At 36.4% G+C, this 10,800-nt stretch overlaps 1 protein-coding gene across 1 annotated transcript; it reads left to right on the top strand.

Annotated features, from left to right (window-relative positions):
• Nucleotides 1-9,312: 9,312 nt before the first annotated feature.
• LOC145820091 (uncharacterized) lies at nt 9,313-10,800 on the top strand. Its single transcript, XM_082914691.1, has 2 exons — nt 9,313-9,740; nt 9,819-10,800. Exons 1-2 carry the CDS (start codon nt 9,669-9,671, stop codon nt 10,554-10,556), a joined length of 810 nt encoding a protein of 269 aa, XP_082770817.1. The 5' UTR covers nt 9,313-9,668; the 3' UTR covers nt 10,557-10,800.

The raw sequence follows: 10,800 nt of genomic DNA on the forward strand, positions 1-10,800 counted from the left end.
GAACAAATAAACAAACGCGAGCAGAAGTAATATTTAAATGAGGGTACCAAAATAATCATTGGAGTTTCTATTTTTATTACAAAATAATATTAACCAAAAAGGCCGATTTTTACATAAAAAAATATCATAAAAGTGTTGTGTGTGTCTATTCCGCAGTCCTGCATCTAAGACTTTTCAAAAGCTATTTTTGAATTGCACTGTTTCTTGAAAATTGGTAAACAACTATAAGTACATGGACAGAGTGAGAAATATTATATCAAGAGTATAAAAGACACAAAATTACCATGGATAGTTAGTTAGGCCAAAATATTTAAAATAACTTAGTCGGAACAAATAATCCTTTAAGTAGCAAAACTGAGATTATGTAAATAAATAATCATAACCACGGTACAGAACAGAACAGAGGTCACAGAAGTGACAGTCAGAACAGAGGTATGGACTCAAGAGGTGGCTCGTACGGACTATAAAGATGGCTCCCACAATAGTGTAACACTAACACTTATCTTCGCACAACACTTTGCTCCGTATAGAAAAGAGGTACGTATTCAAGAGGTAACTCGTACAGACTATAGACGTGGCTCCCATAATAGTGTAGCACTTATCTCCGCACAGCACTTTGCTCTGCACAAAACAGAGGTCAATGGATCAGTGGACCACAAAGTGGTCAAACAGAGACCAATGGTTATTTAAGTCTCCCAAGGCATGAGACTTCCGTGGTGGTACTTACAAAACATAATTGTATATAAGGTCGTAATCAAATATTATTTAAAAGTAAAACGAACATATCAATGCGTTTCACTTTAGCAAATAAGGTTCAAAAAATAATCCACGTAACTGCAATCTTTATAAAACATAATTTTTATTAATATACTAATAAAACATAACTTGTATAAAATAGATTTTAATAAGTCAAAATATATATAAAATATATTTTAGTAACTCAAAATATAATATAACCCACCTAAATTTTAATATCTCACTCTTTCTTTTCACAATCAAAAACCTTCACAATTTCCATTATTTTTTCTTCCTTTCTTTTTCTTTCTTCCTTTTCTTCCCTTTCTTTCCTTCTTTTCTTTCTTTCTTCTTTTCCTTTTCTTTCACGCAGGTTGGTCACCACAGCCGGTCAACACGTGGCAACTCAAAAATTTCCTTAAAATTTAATTCATAATTATATAGATTTATTCTTATCCTTAATAGATATTTAAGATAATTATTATTTGACCCAATATTTTAATATAATTATATAAATAAATTAATTCCTAATTAAATTACACTCTATCATATATCAACAAAAAATTAATTATTAATTTTACTACCACACCCATAATTATTATTATTATTATTATTTTCATTTTGACCCCTAAACTTATACTAATTATATTGTTTTACAAAATTACACATAATAATAATATATAATAAATTATATATTTTTTGAACTGAGATTAAATAATATTAGTATAAATTCTACAGAATAATTAAAAATCTAGGTTGTTACAATCTTCCCTCCTTTTAAAATTTCGTCCTCGAAATTTGTTATATGTAAGCTATCTGCTGCGCACTCTGATAAATATATATTAGATGATTAATCTGATAAAAAATACTACCTCAAAAAAAACTTTACCAAAAATAACTCACCGTCTAGTTGTCAAAAATTGTTTTGGGCCAAAATGAGAAACAATGGGTGACTTTAAATCCTTTTCATTAGTTTTGTTTACGATAACAATAAATAAAAATGAGAACACAATGACAGAATTATATTTAGGAATTGAAAAATTTAAGATGAACTTTTCATTGATAGGAAATAGTTTCAAAATTAGTATCTTTATAATTTGAACCCACTTTTAAAAAACATCAAAATAAATTTTTTTTTTAATACTGAACTGAAAATTATATGCATTTAATTATATTATAATTTTAGTAGGTGCTTGAGCCCGACATCCTTATTTTACTATAACAAATATAAATTATAACTAATATCCTTCACAAATTAGGCACACTAAAAAAAAATATTATATATATAATCATATAAAATTATGATATAATTAAATCGACTAACAAAATATAATATTTATGTACTAATTACCCGCTATCTTACTTCCTAAATGTGCGTGTGTCCTATGCTCCAATGATGATTTTTTTTTATTTTATAAACCATTGCTCTGATACCACTTGTCACGACCCGCTCCCCGTACCCAAGGATTAAGTATCGTGATGGTCAGTAACTGAAGTTACTTACAGCCAATTCTTGACACAAATAAACAAACGCGAGCGGAAGTAATATTTAAATGAGGGTACCAAAATAATCATTGGAGTTTCTATTTTTATTACAAAATTATATTGACAAAAAAGGCCGATTTTTACATAGAAAAATATCATAACAGTGTTGAGTGTGTCTATTTCTCAGCCTCGCATCTAAGACTTTTGAAAAGCTATTTCTGAATTGCATTGTTTCTTGAAAATTGGTAAATAGCTATAAGCACATGGTAAAGTGAGAAATATTATACCAAGAGTATAAGGGACACGAAATAACCATGGATAGTTAGTTAGGCCAAAATATTTAAGATAACTTAGTCGAAACAAATAATCCTTTAAGTAGCAAAACTGAGATTATGTAAATAAATAATCATAACCACGGCACAGAACAGAACAGAACAGAGGTCACAGAAGTGACAGTTAGAACAGAGGTAGGGACTCAAGAGGTGGCTTGTACGGACTATAGAGATGGCTTCCACAATAGTGTAACACTAACACTTATCTCTGCACAACACTTTGCTCCGCACAGAACAGAGGTACAGACTCAAGAAGTGGCTCGTACGGACTATAGAGGTGGCTCCCACAATAGTGTAGCACTTATCTCCGCATAGCATTTTGCTCTGCACAGAACAGAGGTCAATGGATCAAAGGACCACAAAGTGGTCAAACAGAGGCCAATAGTTATTTAAATCCCCCAAGACATGCGACTCCCGTGTGGTACTTACAAAATATAATTGTATATAAGGTCATAGTCAAATATTTTTTTAAAATAAAACGAACATATCCATGGATTTCACTTTAGCAAATAGGGTTCAGAAAATAATCCACGTAGCTGAAATCTTTATAAAACATAACTTTTATTAATATACTAATAAAACATAACTTTTATAAAAAATTTTTTGATAAATCAAAACATACGTAAATTATATTTTGATAACTCAAAATATAATATAACTCATCTTAATTTTAATACCTTACTCTTTTTTTCACAACCTTCTCAATTTTCATTATTTTTTCTTCCTTTCTTTTTCTTTCTTTCTTTTCTCCCCCCTCTTTCCTTCTTTTCCTTTTCTTTCACGCAGGTTGATCACCACGGCCGGTCAACACGTGGCAACTCAAAAATTTTCTTAAAATATAATGCATAATTATATAGATTTATTCTTATCCTTAATAGATATTTAAAATAATTATTATTTAACTTAATATTTTAATATAATTATATAAATTAATTAATTCCTAATTAAATTACATTCTATCGTATATGAACAGAAAATTAATTATTTATTTTACTACCACACCCATTATTATTATTATTATTATTTACATTTTAACCCCTAAACTTATACTAATTATATTGTTTTACAAAATTACACATAATAATATATAATAAATTATATATTTTCCGAACTAAGATTAAATAATATTAGTATAAATTGTATAAAATAATTAAAAATCTGGGTTGTTACACATTTTGTGAAAATGAAACTCATTTCACAAAAGGTGTAAGTTTTAACAAAATGTGTAAATTTTATGAAAAAAATTATTTTACAAAAGGGTATGGCTTCTGTTCAGTCCGGGATCGGACTGGACCGTGTTGTTGGGCCCGTGGGGGCCCACCACAGGTCTCGTTTTGATAATCTGAACCGTTCATTATATAAAAATTGTCGAGTACTATATGTCTGTAAAAAATCACGTTGATCGGATATCGATAACTATGTGATCAAAACAGTTTTTTGTCAACCATTAATTTGTTCACCGTTCAATTTTTTTAATACGAAACTGATTTGATCATATAGCTATCGATATCCGATCAACGTGATTTTTTAAAAACATATAGTACTCGACGAGTTCTACACATTGAACGGTTCACATTATCAAAACGGGGCCCGTGATGGGCCCCTACGGGCCCAACAGCACGGTCTAGTTCGATCCTGAACTAGATAGAAGCCATACCCTTTACAAAAGGAGTAACTTTTCGAAAAATGTGTACGTACTTCCACCAAAAAGTGTAAATTTTCAAAAAAAAGTTGCAAGTTTTAGCAAAATGTATAAATTTTATGAAAAAATTATTTCACAAAAGGTGTAACTTTTAATAGTTAGTGTAAGTTATTTCAGAAAAAATATAAGTAATTTCACAAAAGGTGTAAGTTTCGTTTTCACAAAAAGTGTAAGTTCCAATAAAATGTGTAAATTTTTTGACAAAAAATATTTCACAAAATGAGTAACTTTTTAGAAAATGTGTAAGTATTTTCATAAAAATGTGTAAATTTTCAAAAAATGTGTAAGTTTTAGCAAAATGTGTAAATTTTATAAAAAAAATTATTTCACAAAAGGTGTAACTTTTCCAAAATGGTGTAAGTTTTTTCACAAAAGATGTAAGTAACTTCACAAAATGTGTAGGTTTCATTTTCACTAAGGGTGTAAGTTTCAATAAAATGTGTAAATTTTATGACAAAAATTATTTCACAAAAGGAGTAACTTTTTAGAAAAGGTGTAAGTATTTCCACAAAAATGTGTAAATTTTAGCAAAATATGTAAATTTTATAAAAAAAAAAATTATTTCACAAAAGGTGTAACTTTTTAAAAATGGTATAAGTTTTTTCACAAAAGATGTAAGTTTCATTTTCACAAAAGGTGTAAGTTTCATTTTCACAAAAGGTGTAAGTTCCAATAAAAAATGTAAATTTTATGACAAAAATTATTTCAAAAGAGGAGTAACTTTTCAAAAAAGTGTAAGTATTTCCACAATAAGGTGTAAATTTTCAGAAAATGTGTAAGTTTTAGAAAAATGTGTAAATTTTATGAAAAAAATTATTTCACAAAAGGTGTAACTTTTCAGAAATGATGTAAGTTTTTTCACAAAAGATGTAAGTAACTTCACAAAAGGTGTAAGTTTCATTTTCACAAAAGATGTAAGTTCCAATAAAAGATGTAAATTTTATGAAAAAAATATTTCACAAAATGAGTAATTTTTCAGAAAATATGTAAGTATTTCAACAAAAATGTATAAATTTAAAAAAAAATGTGTAAATTTTATGAAAAAAATTATGTCACAGTTTAACTTTCCAGAAATAGTGTAAGTTATTACCACTGGCGCCTCTCATCTCTGTTTCACACCAACACTTTCTTTGTTCTCTCTCTCTCTCTCTCTGAGACACACACACACAGAGAAAACAGTCACCACCAAACCTCACCCCCGCTCACCACCCAACCGTCGCTGGCTGTTGCTCACCGTCGTCGCTTGCCACCATCGCACATCGCCACAGCCACCACTAATGCCGCAAATCACCACCGCCGCTGCCTAAATCACAAGGTTTTTTTTTTCCCTCTGTGTGTGTGTGTGTGTGTCGATTTTGGTCTCTCTTTGTCGATCTCGATCTCTTCTCTGTCGATCTCGGTGTCTCTCTGTCGATATCTATCGATCTCTGTCTCTTTCTGTCGATCTCAGTCTCTCTCTCTCTCTCTCTGCCGATCTCTCTCTGTCGATCCCTGTCTATGTCGGTCTCTCTGTCTCTGTGAGCAGGAAGATATCAGCAGCATCAGCTAGGGCTCACACTAGAATACCAAAGCTTTTGAGTGAAGGCCTTAGTTATAAATTATATTAGTTACTTAGAGCATCACCAATTTTTTCATCAAATTTGAATCCAAATTTCGGGGTAAAAGCTTGATTTGATATGAACTACTCCAATCATTTTATCCAATTTTCACCAAAATATTTTTTAAAAATTCCCCTGTTATCCCAAATTTATCTTTTCATCAAATTTGATGAAAAAAAATAATCTCTAATGCTTCATCTTTTTAAATTTTCAACAAATTCAAATTTGATGAGTTTTTAATTTTACGAAAAAATGACTTTTCCTTGATTTGATGAAAGGATTGGAAATGGTTTTTGAGTACTTTTTCATCAAATTTAAATTTGATGAAAGAAAAGGTGAAGGATTGGAGATGCTCTTAGTATTTAACATTTAGATTTTTCGTTTCTTTCCTTTTTATGCTCATCCAAATGGAGTGTCAAGCAGATATATATTTTCTTTAGTGGATCATTATAAATATAATGCAGCAGCAAAGAGTAAGATAAGATGAGATTGAATTAAATATCAATTTGACCTTTTGTATGAAATTAGATTAAGCGACTCATATCAACTTGGAGATGTAAAAGAATATATATGATGATGGAAGTAAAGTGTTTCTCTCTTGATGGAATGTTTTTGGTGGTTAATGTACGGGGAGGAAATAATTCTCCTCGTATAATCCTGTTGACCAAGTCCACGCTCCTCCGTACGACGTCGCTTTGTCACCTGAAAACACAAACGTGAGCTAGCCGGCGGGTGTGTGCCGGAAACCTCTCCGATGCCTAAGTCAGAAAACTTGACAAATAGACAAAGCTCTAAGTTCTCAGAAAGATTGTGTTCAATTTACCTCCTCCAAGGTGATGCTTGTGAGCTTTTATAAGTTTCATATGGCACAATCCTAGTAGGACTTGTATTTCTCCATACAGAGTCCTCCTAGGATTCAATCTCTTAAAGATAATGCTTATCCTTTTACACCCTCCCCCACTGCTTAAACCAAGTGGGATGGTTTTCTTTACGGCCGAACTTCCTTTTGACCGAAATAAACCTTGGCTATACCGAGCCACAGAGGGCCGAACTATCCTTAGCTCGGTCCTCTCCTCCAACTCTTTACTTCGGCTGCCCTGTTCAACCTTGATGCGCTTAGATCAAACTTCCAAGTAACAAGTTCTGACCGACCTAACCATTGTAAGTCACGACCGGACTAACTCTGAGATCGGCCTAACTATGAGTTGCCTCCAGACCGGAGTAGTTTTACATCCATGAGCCGAAGTAACATTTACTTCTCCCAGCCGGAGTAACATTGCTCTCTGGGCCGGAGTATCCTTTACGGCCTTCTTACTTAGTCCTTCGCGTTTTGGGCCTCAAAGCCCAACTTGCAGCTCGGCCCAATTTTTCCCAAAAATTACCCTCTCAATTGCCCCTTAATTCCATCTGCATAGCATGATTGGGATTACCAGTCCACTGGCCGAGCTAGTGTCGTTTTAAGCTTTTCCAGCCGAGCTAAAAAATACTTTAGCCTCTCCAGCCGAGCTAAAAACTCTCGAGTTTTAAGCCGAGCTAATTTTACTCCTGGCCATGTTTTGTCCGGTCAAAAACGTCTCTTCAATCTTAATGTCTGTAACGCTTCCCATTCTTATGACACGTGGCATGTTTTGGTTGGCTAAGGACGGCTGTCACGCCGTCTTTCGTACTTCGTGAAATTTGAACAGTCCCGCCCAAATTTTGGGCTTTCTAACAAGATCAATCCCTGAGGCTAGGGTCCCTTCACTTTTGCCATTTCTCCCTCTTCTCTCTCTGTGTTCTTGCTGCTCGTGCTCTTTCTTTACTGCGACAGTCTTCATCTTCAGTCCTTCCTTATTTAATTCTGGTAAGCAAATCCATTTTCCCTTCATGTTTTTGCTTTTACATTCGTTTTGTGCAACTGTATATCTAGTTTTCGTATGCTTTTTGCAAACATTTTCTCCATTTATCTGCTCTGCTTTTGTACTTTCTATGAAGAAACCAGTAGAACTTTGTATGTGTATGAACTATTTTGTAGGAATCTTAGATCCAAAATCACCTAGCAACCGGACTAGAAAACTGTTTGTGTTATGTATGTGGATAGATTCTGAACATAACCGAACTAGAACTCGTAGGAATATCAGCAGTTTCTTCTGACCCACTCTAGCCAAGATAAGATCACCGAACAAGCTTGCTCATACCGAACTCGGTACTTCGGTCTATAACCGAGCTAAGATTTTGGGGCCAAGCCGGCTTTCTTAGTTCTCAAACCGAACTCAGAAAGCCGCCCCTAAGAGCTCAACCGAAGTAATTATACTGAAACCGTTTTAGGCCTTGGGACTAAACCAGCTTTCTTAGTTTCTTAGACCGAACTCAGGAAAGCTGCCCCTAGACGTTAAACCGGTCTAAACTGCTCAAAACCGAGCTAAGAAACCTTCTGATGAGCCAAGGTAGAACCAGCCAACTAAGCCGAAGTAGGATTTGTATATCTTGCTTATAATTTGTAGCGCGGTCCAACGATCTGTGCTTAACCCCCTTGCTTTCTACTTTGCAGACTTAGGTTGCCCAGGCCCTCCTGCGTGTGCTCAACCGAGCTACTGAGCCAAATTTTTGTACCGAAATAACTTATCCGTAATTTATACAACAAATGGGTAAGTATAGATATTTAGTCGAAACCCCTGGTGGCATGGCCGAATTCAGGCAGGACTACCAGATTCCTGATGATGTTCAACTGGAGTTGGCCAAGAAAGATGCTACTCCCTGGGACAATGAAGGCTTCGTCCCTTTCACCCTTCAATCAATAATTGAAACCGGACTACGGTTTCCTGTCCAACCGCTAATCTGCGAATTCCTTAGGCAGACTAGGCTATGTCCCACCCAACTATCCACCAACACATATCGTATTATAATGGGGATAGCCGCATTAAACCACCAAACCGGACTGAATGTTGGTCTGGCCGAAATATTCCATCAGTATTCCATCGGTTCAAAGAATGCTGGGTGGGTATATTACCTTAGAATTCGCCGCCGCCGAGAGAAGATAATTAAGCATACTCCGGACAAAGATCTCAATGATGACGATTTCTTTTGGGTCTCTGGGAACTTTGAGGATTTTCAAGCTCAAATTCCTGGCCGACCTATAAATTGGAAAATGGGAGAGCCTGGTAATTTTACTTCGGTCTTCCGCTTTGTATGTTATCTCGGTTGTTTAATCTGCTAGCCGAACTAACACTTGTCTTTTTTTTTGCAGATTTCGCCCATCTCCACTCCTTGTATAGCTATCCTAACCTCGGCGTTTTGCGAGCCGCATTTCGGGTTAAAGAAAGAGATTGGGCCAAGCTTCTAAATTTCGAACCGACCTACCGTTACAGCGGTCGACGGAAGGCAAAAGTAACCGATTTTCTTCTCGAGGAAGCACCGGAGCCGGACCCCACTTTGCCCGAGATAAGACTTGTTCCATTAACCGCCGAGGAAGAAATGGCAAAGAAGAGCAGAGTCAGGGCCCTTCTAACTTCAACAACTAGAGCCGAAGTAACACCAACTACTGAGGTGCAGCCTGCCGTCGTGGCCCTTCCTTCACAACGGCCCTCTTCGTCTCGCCCTTCAAAACGCGCCCGATCTACGTCAGCCGAACAACAACTTGTTGACGAAGTCGAAACCGTCCCCCAAAGTCCTCAACCTGCCTCCCAACCTGAACAAACTGACCGAGCCCGATCTCCGAAGTGGGCTCCGCCTTTGATCTTCAATGACCGAAACATCAAAGTCACTGATTCGGTCGTGGGTGAAAAAGACCACCAACTGGCCTTTAACCTGGCCAAAAGTGTGTGCCTCCCTAAGGACATGGAGCACCACTTGAAGCAACTGAATACCGAAATGAAATCAATTCGGTCTGTTTCCAAGTCCATGGTCTTGGTAAGTAGCTGTCTGCTTTTTCCTGTCTAAATTTTTCTAACTCTTACTTCGGTTCTAAAGGTATCTTTGCTTTGCCAGGCCTTGCAAAAGAACAATGTCACTTACCGGAAAGTCCAAGAGCTCCGCAAAACCACAAGGCAGGCGATGGCGGAAGCCGAAGCAAGGTCGGCCGAACTACAACAAGCCGAAAAGAGAATGGCCGAGCTGGAAGCGGAGAACGGCCGTCTTGCCGATCTAGTTAATTCGGCGGAAGCGGAGAAGCAGAAAGCTGCCATTGTTATGAAGGACAAGTATTTGCGGGAGTTGTTGAAGCTAGAGAAGAGAAAGGACGCCGAAATGAGCGAACTGAAAAAGAATATGGAGGCGGTCGACAAGGGGGGGTACAAGCGAGGTTTCAAGGAGGCCGAGGAGGCCTACGTCAAGCAATGCGATGCCGCCAAGGAGCTTTTCTTCAAGTGCGGCTGGAGGGCGGCTGTGGAGAAGCTCGGTCATGATCAACAGACCGAGGTCTTCAACCCTCCAGAGTACTTTATACCGAAGTCCCTTGCGGGGTACGCGGATGCCATGCAGCAGCAATTCCTTGAAGGTTCAGATACTGACGAAGATTCTGCTTCTGGGGGTACTCCAGTTGAAAACGTGGATCAGACAGATCGGCCGGAGTCCAGAGTGGAAGATCTGGCTATTGAACAGCCGAATGAAACTGTGGCTCCGGTCGATGCCACCGTTGTGACTGAAGGAGTGCTGCCGCCAGAGACCGGTCTTCCAGTAGATGCCGATGCGGTTTTCGATGCTGAAATTGATGAACTTTTCTCTTAGTTTTTTACTTTTTCTTCTTTGTAACCGAACTAAGCCCCCTTGTAATGACTTCTGTTTGAATAAAAATTTCACTTCTCTTATTCCGGTTATTGTGTGTATGCTTGGGTTTGTAATGTCTTCTATTACTCCAAGTGTTATTTCGGTTTTTGGTTGGTTAAACTATACTTACCAGCCAACCACTCCTTAGCCGATATAATTACTTCGGCTGAGGAGTACAGTGTTGGTTCATTTCAGCCAACCACTC

This window comes from Camellia sinensis, chromosome 2 (assembly GCF_055761805.1).
Source record: "Camellia sinensis isolate YWXY chromosome 2, ASM5576180v1, whole genome shotgun sequence".
Taxonomy (NCBI): domain Eukaryota; kingdom Viridiplantae; phylum Streptophyta; class Magnoliopsida; order Ericales; family Theaceae; genus Camellia; species Camellia sinensis.

Excerpts from the sequence above, each read along its gene's own strand:
- LOC145820091 (XM_082914691.1), top strand. The coding sequence starts at position 9,669 with ATGGAGCACCACTTGAAGCAACTGAATACCGAAATGAAATCAATTCGG. Across the intron at positions 9,741-9,818 it reads TTTCCAAGTCCATGGTCTTG|GCCTTGCAAAAGAACAATGT; the intron begins GTAAGTAGCTGT and ends TTGCTTTGCCAG.